The sequence below is a fragment of the Macaca thibetana genome, chromosome X (genome assembly GCF_024542745.1).
Source record: "Macaca thibetana thibetana isolate TM-01 chromosome X, ASM2454274v1, whole genome shotgun sequence".
Lineage (NCBI taxonomy): Eukaryota > Metazoa > Chordata > Mammalia > Primates > Cercopithecidae > Macaca > Macaca thibetana.
Genome location: NC_065598.1, coordinates 115,070,586 through 115,097,355, shown reverse-complemented (window position 1 = coordinate 115,097,355; position 26,770 = coordinate 115,070,586). Strand labels below are relative to the sequence as shown.

Here is a 26,770-nt window from a genome sequence, read left to right as displayed (position 1 = left end):
CAGACAGCCTACTGTGGGACCTCACCTTGTGATCATGTGAGTCAGTACTCCTTAATAAACCATATACGTGTGTGTGTGTGTGTGTGTATAAACCATATATATGTATACCTACCATTAGTTCTACTGTTAATATATATATATAATTAGTTCTGTCCCTCTAGAGAACCCTAATACTATGGCATTCTAGAAAAAGTACAACTGTAGAGACAGTAAAAAGATCAGCAGTTTCCAGAAGCTTGGCAGGGAAGAAGGGAGAGGGTAGGGAAGGAAGGATGAATAGGTAGAGCACAGAGAGATTTTAAAGGTAGTGAAACTGCTCTGTATGATACTGTAATGGTAGGTACATGACATTATGCATCTGGCAAAATCCATAGAAAGTAGACAAAGAATGAACCCTAATGTAAACTACAGACTTTAGTTAATTATCATATATTGAAATTGGTTCATCAATTAACAAATGTGCCACACCACCAGGCATGGTGGCTCACGCCTGTAATCCCAGCACTTTGGGAGGCCAAGGCAGGTATAATCCCAGCACTTTGGGAGGCCTGAGGTCAGGAGTTCGAGACCAGCCTGGCTAACATGGTAAAACCCCGTCCCTATTAATAGTACAAAAATTAGCTGGACGTGGTGCCACATGCCTGTGGTCCCAGCTACTTGGGAGGCTGAGGCAGGACAATCACTTGAACCCAGGAGGCAGAGGTTACAGTGAGCCAAGATCGCGCCATTGCACTCCAGCCTGGGCGACAAGAGCAAAACTCCGCCAAAAAAAAAAAAAAAAATGTGCCACACCAAAACAAAATGTTCATAATAGAGGAAACTGGAGGTGGAGTGGGGCAGGGAAGGGAGAGTATATGGGAACTCTGTACTTTCTGCTCAATTTTTCTGTAAACCTAAAACTGCTCTTAAAAATAAACTCTATTAATTAAAAAAAAAAAACAGGCAAGATCAAAACATGACTATGGCTAGCATCTCTGCTCACTGAATCCAATGTTTTCATAGTGTGCCTATTTTCAGGTTTTCAGTTTATTGGCATGGCTCATCCGATAATAGATAAGAGTACTTCATGTAGTGTTTAGTTAAATTTTGCAAAACTGCATTCTAAGGAAGTCCTGTTCTTTCATTTTTAAAGCTAGAGGAAGAGAGGGGGAAGGGACAGAAGAGAAGGAGGAGGAAAAGAAGCAGGGAGCATGAGGGAATCAAATGCCACAGTCCCATATTTAACATTTGCCCTTACAGGAATAGCGAATGTGCGGCACGTTGATTTTTCACTATCAGCACCAAAGTTTTGTACTCTAGATACTGCAAATAAGGAATGTCAGTTAATTGGAGTTAAGCAACACAGGAACAGAGGGTTATATCTTACTTCTCTCTTAATCAACCCTCTTTCCCTTTTTTGCCCCTTCTCACATAGATGCAAACTGGAAGCTGTTCAATTGTATTTGGAATCTGTGACACAAATATTGTGTCTAGTTTGTCATTATTGGCTGCACTTTAGGATATCAGTTGTTTGGCCAAGTTTTGGGGTGGCCTTGCCCCCTGGCTAACATCCTAGTCCCCTAGGGACCCAGTGGGCAGTAGAGCACTCAAATTCTCCATCCATGTCTAGCACTGAGCTCTGCTTCATTCAGTGTTTCCTCTATCTTTTGTGTGCACATGAGCACACATGATCTTTAGCTTGAATATATCCTAGAATGGTCACATCACTTATTTAACCTGTGCTTTTGGTCCTCAGAACACACCTGTAAGTTCCAGCCATATTTCTACCTGTTGGTAGACACAGCTCCTCCTAGTGGAGTCAAATTAGAAACAATTCTCCATTTATGACAGTCTTTCCAATGTGAGATTCAAATAGGCTGACCCAAGAGTGTGAAATTTTCCATATTTAGAGGCCTAATATCATCAAATTTCTTCCTGTAGAAGTAGCAGCAATTTATTATCAGAGAAGAAATGCTGATAAGTGAGGTGTTAGAGGAACTGGCAAAGCCAGCACCCCAGTAAAGTTATCAGGGATCACAGGTCTGTATTGACTAAGAAGTATTCTAAAAGAAAATTCTTTTTAGAAATTGTGTGGTTCGGGTTTTGATCCTGTAAATTCTTTCAAAAGGGGTTAGTATTTAAAAACTTTGTTTTAATCTCACAGTCTCTAAAACAATTGTTGGCATAATTGGAAAGCATCCTCAAATTCAAATGGACACAAACTACAAGAGTCCCCCTAACACCCACTCCTTAAATTCCATTTCCACAACCCAGATATCTGCCTCAGTCCTCTGGGTGTCAGCCATGCACCTGCCCAGACAGTTCCAGAGTCTCAGATTTTGAAGAGGAATAGTGAATGGAAGCTGAATACCTCCATATCCCATAACACACAAATGGTTTAATTCCTGTAAAGAATGGATCAGGTCGGGTGTGGTGGCTCACACCTGTGATCCCAGCACTTTGGGAGGCCGAGGCGGGTGGATCACTTGAGCTCAGGGGTTCCAGACCCCCTGGGCAACCTGGCGAAACCTTGTCTCTACCAAAAATATCAAAACTTAGCCAGGCATAGTGGCATGTGCCTGTTGTCCCCGCTACTTGGGAGGCTGAGGTGGGAAGATCGCTTGAACCCGGGAGGCGGAGGTTGCAGTGAGCCAAGATTGTGCCACTGCACTTTAGCCAAGGTGACAGAGTGAGACCCCATCTCAAAAGCAAAAAAAAAAAAATTTAAAAGAAGAATAGGCCAGGAGCGGTGGCTCATGCCTGTAATCCCAGGACTTTGGGAGGCTGAGGCAGGCAGATCATGAGGTCAGGAGTTCAAAACCAGCCTGGCCAACATAGTGAAACCCCATCTCTACTAAAAATACAAAAATTAGCCAAGCATGGTGGCGCATGCCTGTAGTCCCAGCTACTTGGGAGGCTGAGGCAGGAGAATCACTTGAACCTGGGAGGCGGAGGTTGCCCAGGCTGGAGTGCAATGGCAGGACCCAAATTCTGCAAGCCTGACCCCACTGGCTGTCTGCACCTGCCTGTGTGCTCTAGCTCCCCCTCACTGCCAACTCATGAAACACAGGCTGCTCCCAGGATACCTGGCAAGAAGAGCACCATGCTGTTCAGAGGTGCTGGGGTAGGGGTTTTCTCTTCCCAACTAAAGTACATGTCCACCAGTCATGGGGCAGGTAAATTAATCACTGTTGCAGAGTTGGTTTTATAGGCAACTGAGGTGAAGGTGTACAGCCCGTTGTCAAAAAAGTTAGGCAGTAGGTTTTCCACTGAAAACTTTCTTATTAGAAATTCTCCCCAATCTCCATCCCAAATCACAGAATTTCTCTTATTCAATTAAGTTTTTGGACCTGGTCCCATGACAAATTAGTTATACATAGAAGATATCCAATACTGTGGTCCACTCTTTCCATTTAACATTATTTCATACGTCTTCCCCTTAAATTCCAAAAAAAGGAGATTTCTGATCATCAATTTGCATTAATTTTCATCATCTGATAAATTACTACTTAGGAAAATTCCAGAGGCCATCATGCTACTGGCAGACTAGACTTGGAATTTCTTCAGCAAACTTATGTACCTTCAAAAGTCCAAATTGAGGGCTGTGCATGGAGGCTCATGCCTGTGATCCCAGCACTTTAGGAGGCAGAGGTTGGCAGATCACTTGAGGTCAGGAGTTTAAGACCAGCCTGGCTTACAGGATGAAACCCAGACTCTACCAAAAATACAAAAATTACCTGGGTGTGGTGGTGGGCATCTGTAATCCCAGCTACTTGGAAGACTGAGGCACGAGGATTGCTTGAACCCAGGAGGCAGAGGTTGCAGTGAGCCAAGATCCTGCCACTGCACTCCAGCCTGGGCAATAGAGCAAGACTCCGTCTCAAAAAAAAAAAAAAACCCAAATCAGTAGAATTAATGTTGGAATGCCCTTTGATTTAAAAACAGTAGAGGCCTAGGTGCAGTGGCTCAAGCCTGTAATGACAGCACATTGAGATGCCAAGGTGGAAGGATCACTTGAGTCCATGAGTTCAAGACCAGCTTGGGCAACATGGCGAAACCTCATGTCTACAAAAAAATTTAAATATTAGCCAAGCTAATGGCACATGCCAGTTACTCAGGAGGCTGAGGTGGGAGGATCCCTGGAACTAGGGAGGCGGAGGTTGCAGTGAGCCGAGATCGCACCACTGCACTCCAGTCTGGGTGAGGGAGCTAGACCCTGTTTCACAAAAGAAAAAAGAAAAGAAAAACAGTATAAAATGAATAGAAATGCTGGGCATGGTGGCTCACGCCTGTAATCCCAGCACTTTGAGAGGCTAAGGCAGGCAGATCACAAGGTCAAGAGATCAAGACCACCCTAGCCAACATGGTGAAACCCTGTCTCTACTAAAACTACAAAAATTAGCTGGGCATGGTGGCACGTGCCTGTAATCCCAGCTACTTAGGAGGCTCAGGCAGGAGAATAGCTTGAACCCAAGAGGCAGAGGTTGCAGTGAGCCAAGGTCGCGCCACTGCACTCCGGCCTGGTTACAGAGCGAGACTCCATCTAAAAAGAAGAAAAGAAAAGAAAAAGAATAGAAATATTGATCCTTAACTCTACATTGCTGGGCTGGCATACAATGAGACTAGTTTAAGGAGCTGGACAAAGAAGGGATTACAAATTCCTTTTGCTGGATAGATAACAGAGGCTGGGTAGGGTATGTGGGAGGAAGCAGAAGGATGAAGAGAAATTGGTTAAAGGGTACAAACATACAGTAAGATAGAAGAAATAAATTCAATGGTTTTTGTTGTTGTTTTAAGACCGTGTCTCGCTCTATCGCCCATGGAGTGCAGTGGATCAATCACAGCTCTCTGCAACCTCGATTTTCCAGGCTCAAGTAAGTGTTCCTCCCACCTCAGTCTCCTGAGTAGCTCACATGCACCACCACACTCAGCAAATTTTTAAATTTTTTGTAGAGACAGGGTATCCCTATATTTCCCAGGCTGGTCTCCAACTCCTGGGTTCAAGGGATCTGCCCACCTCGGCCTCCCAAAGTTCTGGAGTTACAGGCGTAAGTCACCATGCCCAGTCCCAAATTCAGTGTCTGATATTGATAGCAGGGTAGAGTGAGAGTACATTTTTTTTTTTTTTTTGAAACAGTCTCACTCTGTTGCCCAGACTGGAGTGCAGTGGTGCAGTCTCAGCTCTCAACTCACTGCAACCTCAGCCTCCTGGGTTCAAGCGATTCTGGTGCCTCAGCCACCCTAGTAGCTGGGATTACAGGCACGTGCCACCAGGCCCAGCTAAATTTTGTATTTTTAGTAGAGATGGGGTTTCACCATGTTGGCCAGGCTGGTCTCGAACTCCTGACCTCAAGTGATCCACCCGCCTCTGCCTCCCAAAGTGCTGGGATTACAGACGTGAGCCACCACACCAGGCCAAGAGTACACATAACAAAAATGTATTGTGCTCAGATAATGGACACCTTAAATACCCTGACATCATCACTACACATTATATACATGTAACAAAATTTCACATGTATCCTATAGATTTGTACACTTTTAAAAATAATAAAAAGTTAGCGGCACGTGATGGCACATGTCTGTAATCCCAGGTACTCAGGAGACTGAGACAGGAGAATCACTTGAACCTGGGAGGCACAGGTTGCAGTGAGCCGAGATATGCCACTGCACTCCAGCCTGGGTGACAGAGTGAGCCCGTCTCAAAAATAAAAAATAAAAATAAAAAACAAAATGACACTTTTTGGAGAAAAAAAAAATACAGGCCAGACGCGGTGGCTCACGCCTATAATCCCAGCACTTTGGGAGGCCGAGGCTGGCGGATCACTTGAGCCCAAGAGTTCGAGACCAGCCTGGGCAACAAGATGAAACCCTGTCTCTCCCCAATCCCCCTCAAAAAAAAAAAAAAAATTAGCCAGACTTGGTGTCGTACGCGCCTGTAGTCCCAGCGACTCAGGAGGCGGAGGTGGGAGGATCGCTTGAGCCCGGGAGGCAGAGGTTTCAGGGAGCCGAGATCTTGCCACTGTACTCCATCCTGGGCGACAGAGTGAGCAGAGTGAGTTCCAGTCTCAAGAAAAAAAAAAAAAAAAACTCCTTTTGCTGGGGCACGTTGGTGAAGACGGGTGGCTAGGGGATAAGTATACAGTTTTTCTCTAGGCGGGAAACTTAATTGGAGTTTATCAGGCGCGAGCCATTAACAAAATTTGCGCCCTCTAAGCTAACACGGCAATATGGGGCTTAGACATCATAGCTCATCCCCAGTCGCAAAAAACCCTCCTTATTTGCTTGGGATTGGAAAGAAGAAGAAAATATACATTCATACTTTCATACATGACATACACACACACACACATTTACATACGAATGCATACAGAAAGCACATGAAACACAAGCAGAATTAACTGTGTTGTTCATACGGCCACTCAGTGAAATGTATACGGTATATTGTGTTTGAAATATATATTCAGTGAAATATATACTTCCCTTCAAGTGTTTCAAATTCAAGGCTGAGAAAGGACTTGGTCTCTTGCTTAGACTTGAGGAACCTCACTCGGAACTGGAAGGATGTATGCAATCTAGTTGCCCCACCGGCTTATTTATATTGATACACACATCGCTTCCTGTCGGCGACGACCGCCTAGATCCGGGGAAGGGTTTTGCAAACGTACCCAGAACTGTTTCCAAGGTTTCCTCAGATTTGGGCTGTTCCGCAGCGGCAGGTCCCGGGAACCAAGGCAACAGATTATCTTCCTAGGCTCGCGAGAGCGCCACCTTCTCCCACTGCTGCTGGGGCGCCCCAGTAGCAATGGCTCCGGTGTCCGGCTCGCGCACCCCGGATAGGGAGGCCTCGGGCTCGGGGGGAAGACGTCGCAGTTCGTCCAAGAGTCCGAAGCCCAGCAAATCTGCCCGCTCTCCGCGGGGCCGCCGCTCTCGCTCGCGCTCTTGCTCTCGGTCCGGGGACCGGAATGGACTCAGCCATCAGTTGGGTGGCCTCAGCCAAGGCTCCCGAAACCAGTCCTACCGCTCACGCTCCCGGTCGCGTTCTCGAGAGCGGCCCTCTGCACCCCGGGGCATCCCCTTCGCTTCTGCCTCCTCGTCAGTCTATTATGGCAGCTACTCGCGCCCCTACGGGAGCGACAAGCCTTGGCCTAGCCTCCTCGACAAGGAGAGGGAGGAGAGCCTGCGGCAGAAGTGAGTGAGACGGCCGCACTTTCTCTTGTACGAGCCTACGTGCCTTTAGAGTCCGATCTATCATTCATTCCGCTTCTGACCATTCGCATTTCGCTCACTCTGCTTGCCTTGCGCCCATTTTCATCCCTTTCTTTAATCCACCCACGACAACCCTTTATTCGTCCTTTTCATTTTCCCTTACCCTCAGGCCCCTTCATATAGTGCCCTGGTCTCCCGCTACCCCCTTCTACCTCCTGTCTTGTTAGCGAATATTGCCGAGAGCCTCATACCTACCAGAATTGTAGCATTTACCTGGTGGTGTCATTATCATTCGTTAATATATTTGTATTCACCACTAGACTGAGCTCATGGAAAGGAGGAGCCAGTGAACGGAGGAGAATTCTGATCACAGAATTCTAAGTGCCTAATACTTTATAGGCGCTCAACCATTGCTTGTTGAATGAAGAAACTCACAGGTCTGAGATAACAGGATATGTATGTAGAAATGTTTTGTGGGGAATTAGGAAGGGATGAAATCAAGGGTTTAAGCTGGAGAGGAAATAAACCTTCCCCTCAGACAAGACAATTAGATGCATGTAGGAAAAGTGATCTGATAAGCTATAGATGACCCCAACTTGAGGAAGGTCTTGTTAAGTGGTCTCAGTCTTGACGTCGAAAAATGACGCCAGAATGAGACGATCTCTAATGAAAGTGAGTATTGGAGTAGAAAAATGCATAGCTTGGGGATTGTTTTGTTTTGTTTTAGAGGCAGGGTCTAGCCCTGTCGCCCAGGCTGGAGTGCAGTGGTGCAGTCTTGGCTCACTGCAGCCTCCACTTTCTTGGGCTCAAGTGATCCTCCCACCTCTGCCTTCCTCATAGCTGGCACTATAGGTGCGCACCACCACACCCGGCTTATTTTTATATTTTTTGGTAGAGACGGTTTCACCATGTTGCCCAGGCTGGTATCGAACTCCTGGTCTCAAGTGATCCTCCCACTTTGGCCTCCCAAAGTGCTGGGATTACAGGTATGCCCCACATGCCCCGCTGAACCTGTCCTTTTCATCACTATAGTTTATTACCTCCCACTGCCGAAAGAAAAAGAATCAAGACATCTCCCAGCTGTTGGAACTTTAACTTACCTCTCAATTCCTGTAATATTTCTAAGTTTCTCATCTTTTAAACATATAAGTGCACGTAAATAACTTAGTACAGTGCCTGACACATAATTTAACAATAAACGTAAGATATTAAGACTTACACAACAATAATTATGAGCCTTTTCCTTTCTCCTTAAAACTATGCATTTTTGGCCGGGCACAGAGGCTCATGCCTGTAATCCCAACACTTTAGGAGGCCAAGGCATGAGGATCACTTGAATCCAGGAGTTCAAGACCAGCCTGGGCAATAAAGGGTACCCTGTCTCTACAAAAAGTGTTTTAAAAATTAACTGGGCAAGGTGGCATGTGCTTGTAATATCAGGTACTGGGGATGCTGAAGTGGGAGGATCACTTTAGCTGGAGAGGTCAAGGCTTCAGTGAGCCATGGTCTCACCACTGCACTCCAGCTTCGGTGACAGAGGGAGATCCTGTCTCAAAAACAAAAAAAAAACAAGCAAAAAAAAAAAAAAAAAAAAAAACCAAAGAGAAGAAAAGGAAGAAAGGAAAAGGACAAACTCCAGAATCAGACTGAGTATGAAGCCCTTATTTGCCACTTAATAGCTGTGTGACCTTGGTCAAGTTACTTAACCTCTCTGGGTTCCATTTCTTCATCATTAAAAAGGGGATAAAATAAGTACTACGGATTTTGGGATTTTAATAATTAAGTGCCTGGAACATAGTAACTATTCCATAAGTGTTATTAATGTTTCTTGCATAGGAGTAAAAACAGTCCTGAGTTAGGTTAGAGACCCATCTCTCCAAGTTAAATTTTTCAGAAACATACCCACAGGCTATGTCAGTCAAAAAGTAAATGGTTTCTTCTTGGAGAATCCTCACCAAAAGATGTCAGAACTGCCTGGATGAAACTTGCATATGTACATTTAGAAAATAATTTATCTTTTTTTTTTTTTTTTTGAGATGGAGTCTCGCTCTGTCTCCCAGGCTGGAATGCAGTGGCGTAATCTCGGCTCACTGCAGCCTCTGCCTCCTGGGTTCAAGTGATTCTTCTGCCTCGATCTCCTGAATAGCTGGGATTATAGGCATGCACCACCACACCCAGCTAATTTTTGTGTTTTTAGTAGAGACGGGGTTTCGCCATGTTGGCCAGGCTGGTCTCGAACTCCTGACCTCAGGTGATCTACCCACCTCAGCCTCCCAAAGTGCTGGGCCCAGCCAATAATTTATCTTAACATTACAGATGAAACCAGGTGACAACAGGACTTCCTACTGTTTACAGTTTGGTAGGCATTCTTCCCCCCATAATTCATAAATTCCAAGTACGGCTATAAGTATGTTACCTTCTAAATTGTCTGTTACTTCAGGTGAGAAACACTCTCAGTCTGACTCTGCATAGTTATAATACCTTTTCCCCTGGTTAAGGAAGCAAAAACAATTTATTCAAACACTCATTCCAATTATATTTATTTTGTAAGGATTTTTAAAAACAAATGGAGTCACAAGCAGCTAAACTTTGAGAGAATGAGCCTTAGTCTTTGTTTTGTTTTGTTTTTTTAGTTTATGAGGAATAACAAAAATTAGAACAAGAAACCACAGGCATAAAACAAAGGAAGAAACAAATTTTAGAAATAAATTATCCTTCAAAGAATAGATACAAAATGCAGTCCTTTTCCAAAAAGGAACTAAAAGGAAAACAGAGAGGGAACAAACCTTGTATCTCATTGAGTATAGTTTTTTTGTGTGTTTTTTTGGATTTTTATTTCAAGATAAGAGTCTTGCTCTATCACCCAGGCTATCACGTGCAGTGGCGTGACCTTGGCTCACTGCAACCTCCACCTCCGGCGTTCAAGGGATTCTCCAGCCTCAGCCTTCTGAATAGCTGGAACTACAGGCGCACGCCACCGCATCCAGCTAATTTTTGTATTTTTAGTAGAGACAGGGTTTTACCATGTTGGCCAGGCTGGTCTTGAACTCCTGACCTCAAGTGATCCACCTGCCTCGGCCTCCCAAAGTGTTGAGTTTACAGGCGTGAGCCACCACGCCCAGCCCCCAGTACATTTTTTGTTAAATGAAACTTTTTGACTAGGTGCAGTGGCTCATGTCTCTGATCCCAACACTTTGGGAGGCTGAGGCAAGAGGATTGCTTGAGGCCAGGAGTTCAAGATCAACCTGGGCAACAAAGCAAGACCTCTTTTTCTTTTTTTTTTTTGAGACAGAGTCTCGCTCTGTCTTCCAGGTTAGAGTGCAGTGGCGCGATCTTGGCTCACTGAAACTTCCGCCTCCTGGGTTTAAGCGATTCTCCTGCCTCAGTCTCCCTAGTAGCAGGGATTATAGGCATGCGCCACCACAACTGGCTAATTTTTCTATTTTTAGTAGAGACGGGGTTTCACCATGTTGGCCAGGCTGGTCTTGAACTCCTAATCTCAAGCGATCCGCCCACCTCAGCCTCCCAAAGTGCTGGGATTACAGGCATGTGCCACTGTGCCGGGCCACAAGACCTCATCTCTACAAAAAATAAAACACTTTTCTTTCAGGCTGGGTGTGGTGGCTCACACCTGTAATCCCAGCACCTGAGGTGGATCACCTGATTGAATTGAACCCAGGAGGTGGAGGTTGCAGTGAGCCAAGATCGTGCCACTGCACTCCAGCCTGGGCAACAAAGCAAGACTCCGTCTAAAAAAATAAATAAATAATAAAATAAAATAAAAACTTTTCTTTCATTTTCAGAACTTCAGTTGTTTTCTACGTCTAATGCATCATTTTTATTTTCTTCATTCCTTGGTTTCTGAAAACTGAAGGTTGGACCAAATCAAAAGAGACTTCTCTTCACCTTTCATAAATCTGTAAACAAATGAAGTTACTTACAAATGTGAAACTGTTTCTGTCACATATTACAGATGATGAAATGAGCAATTAAGAGCTGTGTCATGCATTCAGCAGAATGGATGCACTTGACAGTCTCCCAGGCCATCATTTCTATAGTCTGTACCATTTGATAGTATCATCAGAACATCAGACTTAAGTGATGAGTTTACATTTAAACCAAGTTTTTATTCATGTTTAAAATACAAGGGGAAAAAAGGCTTAACTAGACTCCTATTGAATTTGATTATATATTTAGGAAACAACTCAGCCATTGAGTTATAATTTACATATCTTTATCTGCTAGGAGATTAAGTGAGAGAGAGAGAATTGGAGAACTGGGAGCTCCTGAAGTATGGGGACTTTCTCCAAAGAATCCTGAACCAGAGTAAGTGGTTAAAAAATATATTTTTAAATGTTATAATATGTGTTTAAATCCTGAATCTATTATCAAAATGTTTAAATGAAGAACTTTAAATATATCTCACATTTTTCTTTCTTGTGATTTATATTCATCTACCCCTTACGTTTTAAAAACATAGAACATATCTAAAGATTAAAACATGTTGCTAGTAGATTTTAGCATAATCTAAAATAATTTGTGAAGTATAAATTTTCTATTAATAGAAGGGTTCATTGTTAAATAATACACATTATTTTGAATTATTTTTTCTTAACTAACTCAGTGGCAGATTGCATGCCAGATATTAGCATTACAAAGAGTTTTTTGTTTTTGTTTTTGTTTTTGTGTTTTTGAAATGGAGTCTTGCTCTGTCACCCAGACTGGAGTGAAATGGTGCAGTCTCAGCTCACTGCAACCTCTGCCTCCTGGGTTCAAGTGATTCTCCTGCCTCAGCCTCCTGAATAGCTGGGATTACAGGCGCCTGCCACCACACCCGGCTAATTTTTGTATTTTTAGTAGAGACGGTGGTTTTGCCATGTTGGCCAGGCTGGTCTCAAACTCCTGACCTCGTGATCCGCTTGCCTCGGCCTCCCAAAGTGCGTGAGCCACTGCACCCGGCCTGCAAAGAGATTTTTTAAAATGAATATACCAGTATGGTTTTGTTTGGTTAATATTCCTATATCCAATACTGTCTGCAGGCTTAATGCTTTTTCTTTTTGCTTATTTCTTTTCTCTTTGATGCTACTCATATGTTTCTTCTTCCCTCTCTATTTCTGTGCCAACTTTAGGATGAGTTGAGACAATGTGTGTTTGACAGGTAAACCTGTAATTTGTGACTGAATAATAAAGCATTATTATCTGAAACTTTTTCTTACAGATACCTTTAGAAAATGCTTGAAGAGGCCAGGTGCAGTGGCTCACATCTGTAATCACGGCACTTTGGGAGGCCAAGGCAGGTGGATTCCTTGAGCCCAGGAGTTCAAGACCAGCCTGGGCAAATAACGAGACCCCATCTCTATTTAAGAGGGAAAAAAAAAAGAAAATGCTTGAACCTGAATGCATTGAATTACAGTTGGAAGGAACCCTAAAAATAGTTTTCTTTCTTTCTTCTTTTTTTTTTTTGAGACACAGTCTCACTCTGTCACCCAGGCTGGAGTGCAGTGGTGCGATCTCGGCTTGGCTCACCACAACCTCCGCCTCCCAGGTTCAAGTGATCCTCCTGCCTCAGCTTCCCGAGTACCTGGGATTACAGGTGCGCGCCACCATGCCCGGCTGATTTTTGTATTTTTAGTAGAGATGGGGTTTCACCATGTTGGTCAGGCTGGTCTTGAACTCCAGACCTCATGATCCGCCCACCTCGGCTTCCCAAAGTGCTGGGATTACAGGCGGGGGCCACCACGCCTAGCCAAAATAATTTTCTAGACGATATTTAAATTACTCCAAGTGTAATCTTCAGAGGAAAATATTATATGATGTGGAAACTCCTTTTCTAAACTATTGTAGAATTTAAATAATACTCATTTTCAGAATTCTCTGCAACAGAACAAAATCTCTTTAGACTGTAGTTTGTTAGGTTTTTGTTCTGAGGAGACAGAACAGTTACTGCTTTACCATTTGTCTTTTACATGATTAAAATAAAATTATAAAGTCTTTCTTCAGCCTTCTTATATCCTGTTTCTTTAATCTTTCCTATGGTTCCTGTTTCTCTACTTTTTCCCTGTAGTTTCTTATGAAAATATAAATCCTCCATGCTGCTTTGTTTAAATAGCACTCTGTAAACTCTAAAGTGTTATGCAGATGATAAGTTATTTTATTTTTACAAAGATGGTAGACCCTTGAACTGCACGTTTATGAAAGTAATTCAGTGCTTGCTTTGTTGTTGTTTTGTTTTTTTTGATTCCCAAGTTCTGCCTTAGGATCTCCAACGCTTGCTTTTAATGGTTCTTGGACAATCAATGCTGTTATTGAAAAATTTGGAGTTCATATTTTTATGCTCCATGGTCCATATCTCGTCACTTTCCTAATTCTTATAACCATTTTATTTAAATTCAGTTCTGATGAACATACACCAGTGGAGGATGAAGAGCCAAAGAAAAGCACTACTTCAGCTTCCACTTCAGAAGGTATTAAAAAAAAAAAAGGTATTTTTTAAATACAGAGCTATTTTATTGAGAAATTTTTAAAAATCAGTTTGTAAATAGTTGAACATTAGACTTTGCTTTTACTCAAATTGCCCATCGTCTGTTTCTTTTGATGTTCAGAAATACTTTTTTAGAATATAACTTTTTTATTTGTATTTTCTTAGAAGAAAAAAAGAAGAAGAAGAAGTCTAGCCATTCAAAAGAAAGGTCCAAGAAAAGGAGAAAGAAAAAATCATCGAAAAGAAAACATAAGAAGTATTCTGAAGATAGCGACAGTGACTCTGATTCTGAAACAGACTCCAGTGGTAAGAAAGCCAAGAGCATTCTGTAAGCCTTGCTTCAAAACTAGTTTTACTTCTTAAAACTTATTTTAGAAGAAGGTTCCTAGAAACAATAATAATACTGAAGATTTTTTGAACACTTGCTAACCTTGTGCCAGGTACCCCAATAAGCACTTTATATTCATTATTGCCATTTAATCCATACAATAACTGTAGGGTACATCTTATAGATGAAGAAAAGGAGACAGAGCAGGTTACAAGTACTATCCCTAAGGTCACACAGTTTGGATTCAAACCTAAGCAATCTGACTCCGTATTGGGATTGGTTGTGCAAAGTTTTACAAGGCACATGGCACCAGACCAAGTCAGGGGGTTGGGCTGTACCAAAGTAAGCCTTACAGGGCTGCATCAGCCCAGTGGAAGGGCTCTTTTGTTTAATTCTCGTGCCCAGTGAGCACCTCTGTACAGTTTTCAAAAAGGTATGCCATAAAGTGCCTACTTCATGCTGGCTGCCTATTTGTGGAAGGCACCCTATCTGCGGTAGTGCATCACAAAAAGTCTCTTTTTTGTACTCTCTCCTGTCTGATGATTGACCAGAAGGTGATTCCTCTGAGGTTAACACATTACACAAAGATTCACCGTCCTCTGATATCGCCCAAGTTTCCTGGCCCTCCCTGTCACTTCTCTTCCTCAATGCTGGCAGACAGAACTTTCAAATATTTCTGTATGCATCCCTTAAAAAGAGGCATTTTTTTACACCTAACTACAACACTAGCTCATACAATAAAATTAATAATAATACCCTATATCACGAAATACCTACTTAAAATCCTTCAATAGCACTCCATAGCCTTCAGGGTGAAGTTCAGACCCTGACTCACTTCTCTCTAATCACACATACCCTGTTACACTCTCTTGCAGCATCCTCTGTAATCTGAAAACTACTTTCTGTCTCCTCAGTATTCCGTGTTCTTTCTCTTAATTGTTACTTGGTAGAGAGGCCCTCTGCCTACAATGCCAGTCTCTCCCTCCATCCAGCTTGGTTTACTCATTGCACCAATGGGCATGCGTTACTTTTGTAATCAAAGAACTACTTTAAGAGTCACCTTTCCTTATCAACCATTCCTCAGCCACCCTCCCCAAATCAGTCTGATTTTGAGACTCCTCTGTGTGTCCAGGTTCCCCAAGCTTCCTTCTATCACTCCAGATTGTATCGATCTCTTTACCTGTCTCCTCCATTAGACTGAGCTCCGGGAAAGTATTCTCTCTCCCCTCCTCCAACACACACATAGTTTTCTTTCCCTTTTTATTATGAAAATATTTAAATATTCAGAAAAGCGAAGAGAATAGTATAATTAATACCATATACTTATCACCTAGATCTGGCAGTTGTTAGTATTTTTACATATTTGCTTCAAATACGGGCTTTTCACTGAGATAGTCAAAGTTAATTACAAATATTCTCACACTTTCACCCTAAATATTTCTGTATGTGTCCCGTACAAAGAGGCATTTTCCTACTTAGCCACCACACTATCTCACACAATAAAATTAATAATAATACCCTATATCACCAAATACCTAGTGACTTTAATTTCTATGTTCACAGTACCTCCTACAGTTCCTGACAAATAGCAATAAATGTTTCAATGAGGTAATTTCTTTGTAACAATAAATGGGACAGCAGTAGGGTAGTTACCTACTCAAAAGTACTACAATTTTAGAGTTAAATTTTTTCTTAATTGTAATGTGCTTTAATTTGCAGATGAAGATAACAAAAGGAGAGCAAAGAAAGCCAAGAAAAAGGAAAAGAAGAAGAAACACAGATCGTCAGTTTTTTAAGTTTTATTATGGAAAATTTCTTTTCTTTTTTTTTTTTTGGAGACAGAGTCTCACTCTGTTGCTCAGGCTGGAGTGCAGTGGTTCGATCTCGGCTCACTGCAACCTCTGCCTCCCAGGTTCAAGCGATTCTCATGTCTCAACCTCCCGAGTAGCTGGGATTGTAGGCACCCACCACCATGCCCGGCTAATTTTTGTGTTTTTCAGTAGAGATGGGATTTCACCATGTTGGCCAGGCTGGTTTCAAACTCCTGACCTCAAGTGATCCTCCCACTTTGGCCTCCCAAAGTGCTGGGATTACAGGTGTGAGCCACCACACCCGGCCAGAAAATTTCAAATGTATATAAAATTACATAAAATAGTATAATGATGCCTCCTGCACCTGTCATGCAGTCTAAATAATTATCAACTCATTGTCAGTATCTGCCATCCATCATTTATTTTGGAACCAATCTCAGATATCATTCCATCCATAAGCAATTCAGTACCTTTCTCTAAAAGATAGGCATTCTTTAAAACAAAACAAAACAAAACAAAACAAAGCAAAAAACTGGCCAGACACAGTGGCACATATCTGTAATCCCTGCACTTTGGGAGGCCAGGCAGGAGGATCGCTTGAGCCCAGGAATTCAAGACCAGCCTGGGCAACATAGCTAGACCCTGTCTCTATATTTTTAAAAAAAAAACAAAAAACCCATAACCAGAATGCTACTATTGTGCCTAAAACATTTAATAATAATTCCTCAATTCTCAGCCGTTTTTTCTGTAGTTTATTCCAATCAGGATCCAAATAATGTCCCTAAATTGCAATGACTGTATTCTTAGGGTTTTTTTGGCATGTTCTGTCCTCTGTATTTCTAATAGATTGATAGGTCTAGAGGCCTGACAAGGTTCAGATTTGAGTTTGGGGAAAGAATACTTCATAGGTGGTGCTGTGTACTGTCAGTAGGCAAATAATGTCTGGTTGTCTCTTTTTATCATATTAACAACCATTGATGGTCATTATCTCGATCAATTATTTCATTAGGGGTTGTAAAATGATGATAGTAATCCTAGCTTTATCCTTCGTTTATTAGGCAAATAATTCTTTAAGAGAAACTTACCCTCATCAACTATTTAGATACCCTGAAATATAGTTATATAGTAAGAGCAGGATAATTGCTTGATTGTTTTTGTTTTATTACTTTTCAAATAATGAATTGAATTTTTTAAAAGTTTTATGAACCCAAGGATTTAAACATATTTGACATTTTAATCCATTACACATAAAATTGTTCATAATGTTCAAATTGTTGGAACTTTTTAGGCTGTTTTATTTCTGTTGTCTTTCTACAACATCAGAACTGTATTTCATTATTCCCTTTAGTGAATTTTTTTTTTTTTTTTTGAGACCGTGTCTCACCCTGTCACCCAGGCTGGAGTGCAGTGGCACGATCACAGCTCACTATAACCTCAACCTTCCAGGATCAAGCCATCCTCCCACCTCTGACCCCACCTTCCCCATACCTGGGACTACAGACGTGTGCCACCACACCTGGCTAATTTTTATATTTTTTGTAGGGACACAGTTTTGTCATGTTGCCCAGGGCTAGTTTCTAACCCCTGGGCTCAAGTGACCTACCCGCCTCAGCCTCCCAATGTGCTGGGATTACAGGGGTGAAACACTACACCCAGCCTCCTTTAGTGATAATTTTTATAGCAAAAGATGATTTGGTTAAATAAGAATAGTTTTTTTAAAAATTGTTTAGAGACAATGTCTCGCTCTGTTGCCCAGGCTGGAATGCAGTGGCTAATCATAGCTCATTGCAGCCTTGAACTCCTGGGCTCAAGTGATCCTCCCTCCTCAGCCTCCTGAATAGCTTAGACTACAGGTGTTTGTGCCATCACACCCAGCTACTTTTTTTTTTTTTTTAATAGAGACGAGGTCTTGCTATGTTTCCAAGGATAAGTTAGAAGCAGATTTTTTTAAGTAAAATTATCTTGCAAATTTGAATACTCTGGGAACTCAGATCATTTTATTGTCACCTTTCTTTGCCTTGAAAAATTAAGATATATAGTTACCAGTTCAAAATTTAGAAAGAAAAAGAAAAATTAAGATGCCCTCTAACATAGGAAGATTAAGTGAATTTGCATCAAATTATAATCCCTATAGGAAGAAATATAAGAAAAAGAAGTCTAAGAAGAGCAGAAAAGAGTCTAGTGATTCAAGCTCTAAAGAATCCCAAGAAGAGTTTCTGGAAAATCCCTGGAAGGATCGAACAAGTAGGTTCTTCTGATAGACTTTAACTCAGAACAGATGAAACATTAAAGTAACCAATTAGTCAGAATGTGAATGTGTTTCTTAATATCTTTCATGCAGAGGCTGAAGAACCCTCAGATTTAATTGGCCCAGAGGCTCCAAAAACACTTACCTCTCAAGATGATAAACCTTTGAAGTAAGTAGCAGTGTGTTTATAATATCTAAAGTACCTTCCAAAAAGTCTGGGCCTAACTTACCTTGCCAAGCTTATCTGACTCTTTTCCCTTATATCTACTTCGGGTTCTGGCTGAGCTTGACATACTAAATATTCCCTATGCTTAATGTGTACTTTGCAACTTTTATGCAGTGTTCAGCTTATTTCTTCATCCAGTATGCCTTCCCTTCTTTTCCCTGCCCTTTGTTCTCTTCCTTATCCCCAGTTTCTTCCTGTTAAAATCCTTACTATCCTTCGAAGCACTTTTCAAAAGGAGATGCATATGCCGATTCCCAATACTTCCCCTCCACAAGTAGGTGTGATTTCTATTTCTCTTTGATCCTCACAGAATTTTTTATTCCTTTTTTTCTCTTATTTTTTTTTTTACCAGCAGAATTTTTTTTTTCTTTTTTTGAGACTGAGTCTCGCTCTGTCGCCCAGGCTGGAGTTTACTGGCGTGATCTTGTCTCGCTGTAACCCCTGCCTCCCAGGTTCAAGCGATTCTCCTGCCTCAGCCTCCTGAGCAACTGGGATTACAGGCATGCGCCACCACACCCGGCTAATTTTTTTGTATTTTCAGTAGAGACGAGGTTTTACCATGTTGGTCAGGCTGGTTTCAAATTCCTGACCTCATGATCCACCTGCCTCAGCCTCCCAAAGTGCTGGGATTACAGGCGTGAGCCACCACACCTGGCCTAGAATTTTTTGTTTGTTTTGTTTTGTTTTTTTGAGATGGTGTCTCACTCTGTCTCCCAGGCTGAAGCACAGTGGCGTGATTGAGTTTCACTCTGTCGCCCAGACTGGAGTGCAGTGGCATGATCTTCGCTCACTGCAACCTCCGCCTCCCAGGTTCAAGTGATTCTCCTGCCTCAGCCTCCCAAGTAGCCAGGGTTACAGGTGCCTGCCACCACGCCCAGGCTAATTTTTGTATTTTTAGTAGAGATGGGGTTTCACCATGTTGGCCAGGATAGTCTCGAACTCCTGACCTCAAGTGATCTGCCTGCTTCAGCCTCCCAAAATGCTGAGATTACAGGCATCAGTCACTACACTCAGCCTACTTTGGATTTTTTTTTTTTTTTTTTTTTTTTTTTTGAGACAAAGTCTCGCTCTGTCACCCAGGCTGGAGTGCAGTGACACGATCTCGGCTCACTGCAACCTCCACCTCCTGGGTTCAAGTGATTCTCCTGCCTCAGCCTCCTGAGTAGCTGGGACTACAAGCATGCACCACCATGCCCGGCTAATTTTGTATTTTTAGTAGAGACGGGGTTTCGCCATGTTGGCCAGGCTGGTCTCGAGCTCCTGACCTCAGGTGATCCGCCCGCCTCGGCCTCCCAAAGTGCTTGGATTATAGGCATGAGACACTGTGCCTGGCATACTTTGGATTTTTTAAGGGAAAAAGGGAAAGGGAATCAGCTGGAGCCAGAACCAGTAATGACAATACCTGTAGGGATAAATTAATCCATAATTGTAAACTGTGAATCTATACTCACATCAGTTCTTTTTTTCAAAATATTTCTGCATTTCTGGGTTAGTTGTATAGGTCGTAGTGCAATGCAATATTTAATACACTAATTAGGATAAAGCAATTCACATTGAGCTTCCTAGCGCACTACTGCTGAGCATTGTTACTCCTACTCTTGTCTGAGAGAAAATGTGGGGTTTTTTGGTGCTCTCTTTAGATTATGAGTTTTTAATATTAAGATGATTTAATGGACGTTTTCTGAATTCTGAATTACTTTGTAGCTATGGCCATGCTCTGTTACCTGGTGAAGGCGCAGCTATGGCTGAATATGTAAAAGCTGGAAAACGTATCCCACGAAGAGGTGAAATTGGCTTGACAAGTGAAGAAATTGCATCATTTGAATGCTCAGGTTATGTAATGAGTGGTAGCAGGTATGTTATTGGCATTAAGCTCAGTTTCCATGACTAGATCTTCTTTTTTACTACCAGAATTATATTTTCATAATTGATTCTCATTAAGTGACTGTTTCTTATTAAAAGTAGAGTATAAATATTGGTTTGATATTAGTTTTGTTAGTATAACATGGTTTTCTGCAATTCCAAGTATATATGCAACTCAGCCTCAAACTCAGCTATATCTCTGACTTCAAAGAATCAGTCTTTCTAATGTCCTTTCCTAGTTGGTATTTGGGTACAGATATTTTATCCACTGGAGGATATAGTTAAATTCAGCTATTTATCACTGTCCCGTGAGGAATGTGGCAATTAAGGAAATATTTTCGCAAGACAGTGTTTCCTGGTTACAAGTTTGTCTCCAGTTCTTTATGGGCCCAGATTTCTGAGACTGAATAACAGAAAAAGATGATAAAAGACATTGGTCAGCTGAGAACATGTCCTGGCTAATAAATAAATGAATAAATATATAAATTTTAAAAAGACACTGGATTCAGCATGGGGAAACAAATATAAAATTAGGAAAGGGAAAAGTTCCAGGAAGAACCAGGAGAATGAGCTAATAGGGCAGGAGTATTTAGATCAAATTGAATTTTGGATTCTTTAAAACTTGATAAACTTTTTAAAGTAGATAACTATTTTTAAATGATATTGAAGGCAAATATTTGCAGAAACCCTGAAGCACCTCCAGAATCTTGTAATTCTGAGGACCAATATTTGAAGTATTACATTGGAGGACCCATGCAGTAAGGCAAGAAAAAGAAATTAGAGACACAAGGATTGGAAAGGAAGGCCGGGCACAGTGGCTCATGCCTGTAATCCCAGCACTTTGGGAGGCCAAGGCAGGCAGATCACTTGAGCCCAGGAGTTCAAGACTAGCCTGGGCAACATGGTGAAACCCATCTCTACTAAAAACACAAAAATTAGCCAGACGTGGTGGTACGCAGCTGTAATCCCAGCTGCTCAGGAGGCTGAAGCAGGAGAATCGCTTGAACCCAGAAGGCAATGAACCAAGATCACACCACTGCATGCCAGCCTGGAGAGCAAGACTCAGCCTGAAAAAACAATAATAATAATAATAATATAATAAGGATTGGAAAGGACAATATAACAACGTCATTTTTTATCCAGGTGCGGTGGCTCACGCCTGTAATCCCAGCACTTTGGGAGGCATAGTTGGGTGGATCACCTGAGGTCAGGAATTCAAGACCAGCCTGGCCAACATGGTGAAACCCCGTCTTTACCAAAAATACAAAAATTAGCTGGGCATGGTGGCGGACGCCTATAGTCCCAGCTACTCAGGAGGCTGAGGCAGGAGAATCACTTGAATCCAGGAGGCAGTTGCAGTGAGCCAAGATCATGCCATTGCACTCCAGCCTGGGTGACAAGAGTGAAACTCCATCTCAAAAAATAAAATGTCATTTTTTTGTGAATGACATTGTGAATGATTTGATTGTTTACATAGAAAATCCCAAAGAATCTCCAGATAAATTATAAGTAAGAGGAGTGTTTAACAAATGGTTGGATATAAGGTTAATACACAAAAATCCATTGCATTTCTATTTACCAGCAACAGATAACTAGAAAATGTAACTAAATAAGAAGAAAACAACATTTGTAATAGTATCAGAGAATATGAAGGACTTCAGAATAAATCTTAACAAAAGATGCCCAGCACTCTGTGAGGAAAACTATAAAACATTATTAAGAGATTGTATATTCAATACAGTTCCAATAAAAATGAATTTCATTTCTATTTACCAACAGCAGAAACCTAGAAAGTTTATAACAGTGTCAGAATATGAAGGACTTAAGAATAAATCTTAACAAAAGATGCCCCAGGTTCTATGGAGAAAAATGTAAGACTTTAAGAATCTGTATATTCAACAGTTCCAATCAAAATCACAACATAGTTTTTCATGAGACTTATTCAGCTGGTTCTAAAATGTATATATTACACTAAAAGGACAAGAATAGCCAGGTCACTTCTGAAGAAGAAGAGCAAGAAGGTAAGATTAAAGAAAACTTAAATAACTGGAGAGATACCAGGTTCATGGATAGGAAATCAATATTGTAAAGTTGTCAGTTCTTCCCAAATTGATCTTTATATTGAATACAGTCCCAATCAAAATCACAACACAGTTTTTCATGAAACTTAATAAGCCAGTTCTAAAATTTATATGTTAGACTAAAAGGACAAGAATAGCCAAGTCACTCCTGAAAAAGAAGAGCAGGAAGGTAAGATTTCCCCTACAAGATAGGAGGATTTATTATGAAGCTCACAGCACTTTAGAAAGCATGGGAGAACAACTGAATTGTTCAATGGAATAAAATTCAGGCTGGGCGCAGTGGCTCACGCCTGTAATCCCAGCACTTTGGGAAGCTGCGGCGGGTGGATCACCTGAGGTCAGGATTTCAAGACCAGCCTGGCCAACGTGGTGAAACCTCGTCTCTACTAAAAATACAAAAATTAGCTGGGTGTGGTGGCGGGTGCCTGTAGTCCCAGCTACTTGGGAGGCTGAGGCAGGAGAATCACTTGAACCCATGAGGCAGAGGTTGTAGTGAGCTGACACCTCGCCATTGTACTCCAGCCTGGGCAACAAGAGCAAAACACTATCTCAAAAAATAAAAATAAAAATAAAATTCAGAGCCCAAAGATACATGTTTGGAACTTCAGTGTATGAAAGAGATAGCATGTCGGATCAATGGGGAAAGAAAGAACCATTCAGTATGTGAAATAGGAAAGAAATGGTTTTTCATATGAAAAAAGATGAAAGTAGGACCCTGTATTACCAAATATAAAAAACAGTGCAGCAGCCAGGCACGGTGGCTCACACCTGTAATCCCAGCACTTTGGGAGGCCGAGGCAGACGATTCACTTGAGGCCAGGAGTTCAAGACCAGCCTGGCCAACATGGTGAAACCCTGTCTCTACTAAAAATATAAAAAGGAGCTGGACGTGGTAGCGGGTGCCTGTAATCCCAGCTACTCAGGAGGCTGAGGCAGGAGAATCGGTTGAACCTGGGAGGCAGAGGTTGCAATAAGCCGAGATGATGCCACTGCACTCCAGCCTGAGTGACAGAGGGAGACTCAGAAGTTAAATCCACTGACAAAAACTGCTCTTCAATTATAGATTTAGACTTGGTTTTTTCTTTTTTTTTTTTTTTCTTTTTTGACCTAGTTTCACTCTTGTCCCCCAGGCTGGAGTGCAGTGGCGCGATCTCAGCTCACTGCAACTTCCGCCTCCTGGGTTCAAACGATTCTCCTGCCTCAGCCTCCCGAGTAGCTGGGATTACAGGCACCCGCCACCACAGCCAACTAATTTTTGTATTTTTAGTAGAAACGAGGTTTCACCACGTTGGCCAGGCTGGTCTTGAACTCCTGACCTCAAGTGATCTGCCCGCCTCAGCCTCCCAAAGTGCTAGGATTACAGGCGTGAGCCACCGTGCCCAGCCTAGACCTGGTTCTTTTGGTTGTATGGTAAAGTAGAACCTTGAAGGAAGTTCCATCTGATTAATGACTAGTTAAATGTTTTATCTGTCCTGCTATCAATTCCACAAAGGCAAATGGATATATCACCTAGGAAGTTTAATAATTTGCCCATTTCTGGTTGTTTTACTGGAAACAAATTAGACGTATACCCTTACTATTTGAAATTAATGATAGTGGCCGGGCACGGTGGCTCACATCTGTAATCCCAGCACTTTGGGAGCCAAGGCGGGTGGATCACCTGAGGTCAGGAGTTCGAAACCAGCCTGGCCAACATGGCGAAACCCCATCTCTACTAAAAATAGAAAAATTAGTCAGGCGTGGTGGCACACACCTGTAGTCCTGGCTACTCGGGAGGCTGAGGCAGGGGAATCACTTGAGCCTGGGAGGCAGAGGTCGCAGTGAACCAAGATTGCGCCACTGCACTCCAGCCTGGGTGACAGAGCCAGACTAAATCTCAAAAAAAAGAAAAAAAAAAGGATAACATGTACTATGTTGACAGGATATCAGAGATCATTATTTGAATAGTGGAAATGAATCAAAGACATATCAGGGCCAGGCACGATGGCTCACGCCTGTAATCTCAGCACTTTGGGAGGCTGACACAGGTGGATTACTTGAGTTCAGGAGTTCGAGATCATCCTAGCCAACATGGTGAAACCCCGTCTCTACTAAAAATACAAAAATTAGCCGGACCTGTAATCCCAGCTACTCAGGAGGCTGAGATAGGGGAATTGCTTGAGCCAGGGAGGTGGAAGTTGCAGTGAGCCGAGATTGCACCACTGCACTCCAGCCTGGGCGACAGAGCAGGACTCCGTCTCAAAACAAAACAAAACAAAACAAAAAGGACGTGTCAGGCAGCTAAAATATTAATAAATTATCTTTTGGAAACTTAACCCATTTCAAAAACAGTTTTTATTTGTCAGCTGTTAAATAGACCACTCTGGGTAAGAAAAGATTAATGAGGATGTACTATGAAAATAATTACTGAGAAATTAAGCCAAAAATAAAATTCTCTCCAGGCATCGCCGAATGGAGGCTGTGCGACTGCGAAAAGAGAACCAGATCTATAGTGCTGATGAGAAGAGAGCCCTTGCATCCTTTAACCAAGAAGAGAGACGAAAGAGAGAGAACAAGATTCTGGCCAGTTTTCGGGAAATGGTTTACAGAAAGACCAAAGGGAAGGATGACAAATAAGGATTTTCTGATTGTCCAGAAGACATTTTTAACAACAAAAAAGAAAGTCTGGGTTCCACACATACATAGAAAAAGATTATTATGTTCTGAGAAAGCTTTACAGTGCTACTGTGCCTTCTATTTAATTCTTTCAGTCCTTCAATAAAAAGCTACTTATTGATATAACTTCAGCAAGTTCTTTGGGTTATTTTGGATTGACCATAATAACTTTCTGGTTTAAAAATTCAAATTATGGGCTGGGCATGGTGGCTCACGCCTGTAATCCCAGCACTTTGGGAGGCCAAGGCAGGGGGATCACTTGAGGACAGGAGTTCGAGACCAGCCTGGCCAACATGGTGAAACCCTGTCCCTACTAAAAATACAAAATCAGCCAGGAGTAGTGGCACACACCTGTAGTCCCAGCTACTCAAGAGGATGAGGCAGGAGAATCACTTGAACCTAGGAGGTGGAGGTTGCAGTGAGCCGAGATTGTGCCACTACACTGCAGCCTGGGCAACAGAGCAAGACTCTGTCTCAAAAAAAAAAAAAAAAAATGCCGGGCACGGTGGCTCACACCTGTAACCCCAGCACTTTGGGAGGCCAAAGTGGGTGGATCACCTGAGGTCAGGAGTCGAGACCAGCCTGGCCAACATGGTGAAACCCTGTCCCTACCAAAAAATACAAAATTTAGTCGGGCATGGTGGTGGGCGCCTGTAATCCCAGCTACTTGGGAGGCTGAGGCAGGAGAATTGCTTGAATCCAGGAGGCGGAGGTTGCAGTGAGCCAAGATTGTGCCATTGCACTCCAGCCTGAGCAAGAAGGGTGAAACTCTGTCTCAAAAAAAAAAAAAAAAACCAAATTATGATTAAAATCCTACTGTATTGGAAGAGGTGGCATGAAAAAAAGTGTTAGTGAGATGAGAAACTTCAATCTCACACCATGAGACAGTGCTACTATTAGCTCTTATGTGGTGCCTGCCCCACCCCCACCTCTACCCAACTGAACTTTTAGGAAATTATCACTCCTCTGTGTTGAATGTGTTACAAATGGACTTGATAGAAACATATAGGAGGCCACTTTTGTTAACAAAATGAAGGCATTGCTGCGAAAAGCAAATCTAGAATTTGAAAACTGATTTGTGTACTATAATATATGATCTGCCCTGGAAATAATGGGTTTTGATTTAAGTCCCTGCCTCCACTCTAAAACCAACAAACCAAAAAGCAAACTAACCCACAGATTTGTTGAATTGAAAATACGAACATTAGATATTTTAAATTGTTTCTTTTTTGAGATGGAGTTTCGCTCTTGTTGCCCAGGCTGGAGTGCAATGGGGCGATTTCGGCTCACCACAACCTCCACCTCCTGGGTGCGAACAATTCTCCTGCCTCAGCCTCCTGAGTAGCTGGGATTACAGGTATGCGCCACCATGCCCAGCTAATTTCGTATTTTTAGTAGAGATGGGGTTTCTCCATGTTGGTCAGGCTGGTCTAGAACTCCCAACCTCAGGTGATCTGCCCGCCTCGGCCTCCCAAAGTGTTGGGATTACAGGCGTGAGCCACCGCGTCTGGCCTAAATTCTTAATAAGTTACTTAAAAATGGTTCTTTCAAATATAAAGTCTTAAGAAGTCTACTCTTTATGCCCATGTAAGTACTTTATTTCAATCTGAGCTGATATGAGCTTGAGGATAGGATGACATCCAAAAGAATAGGAGTTCTGATAAGGAAAAATATAATGAGTCAGTATTTTAGTTTAATTGTTTCATAAGAGAAACTAAAATGATATTAAATATTTTTAACTGTCTTTCATATACTAAGTAGATTTCATTTTATACACTGTTAAACCTTTCTGTTTATTTTTAAGTTGGGGAGAAATGGAAAATTGTGGGACTCTGATATCATGATATTGTTCCTTCATTTATTTTGTTCGTTTTGTTTAGGTCAGAAGA

General features: G+C 42.1%; 3 protein-coding genes across 4 annotated transcripts in view; all 3 read left to right on the top strand.

Moving 5' to 3' along the window:
- RPL39 (ribosomal protein L39) overlaps positions 1 to 26,770 on the top strand; it is a 451,119-nt gene that overhangs the window by 277,791 nt on the left and 146,558 nt on the right. The gene's annotated exons all lie outside the window — the stretch shown is intronic.
- UPF3B (UPF3B regulator of nonsense mediated mRNA decay) overlaps positions 1 to 26,770 on the top strand; it is a 387,117-nt gene that overhangs the window by 268,098 nt on the left and 92,249 nt on the right. The window lies entirely within an intron of this gene.
- On the top strand, positions 6,616 to 25,004 carry NKAP (NFKB activating protein). The gene is made up of 9 exons (XM_050776107.1): positions 6,616 to 7,170; positions 11,434 to 11,514; positions 13,582 to 13,652; positions 13,835 to 13,975; positions 15,717 to 15,780; positions 17,943 to 18,052; positions 18,150 to 18,225; positions 19,987 to 20,136; positions 24,668 to 25,004. Exons 1-9 carry the CDS (start codon positions 6,785 to 6,787, stop codon positions 24,840 to 24,842), a joined length of 1,254 nt encoding a protein of 417 aa, XP_050632064.1. The 5' UTR covers positions 6,616 to 6,784; the 3' UTR covers positions 24,843 to 25,004.

What these genes read in the sequence shown, in the direction of transcription:
- NKAP (XM_050776107.1), top strand. Translation starts at nt 6,785, where the DNA reads ATGGCTCCGGTGTCCGGCTCGCGCACCCCGGATAGGGAGGCCTCGGGC. An exon ending in GAGGAGAGCCTGCGGCAGAA is followed by an intron (nt 7,171 to 11,433) that starts GTGAGTGAGACG and finishes TTTATCTGCTAG; the next exon opens with GAGATTAAGTGAGAGAGAGA. An exon ending in TTCAGCTTCCACTTCAGAAG is followed by an intron (nt 13,653 to 13,834) that starts GTATTAAAAAAA and finishes GTATTTTCTTAG; the next exon opens with AAGAAAAAAAGAAGAAGAAG.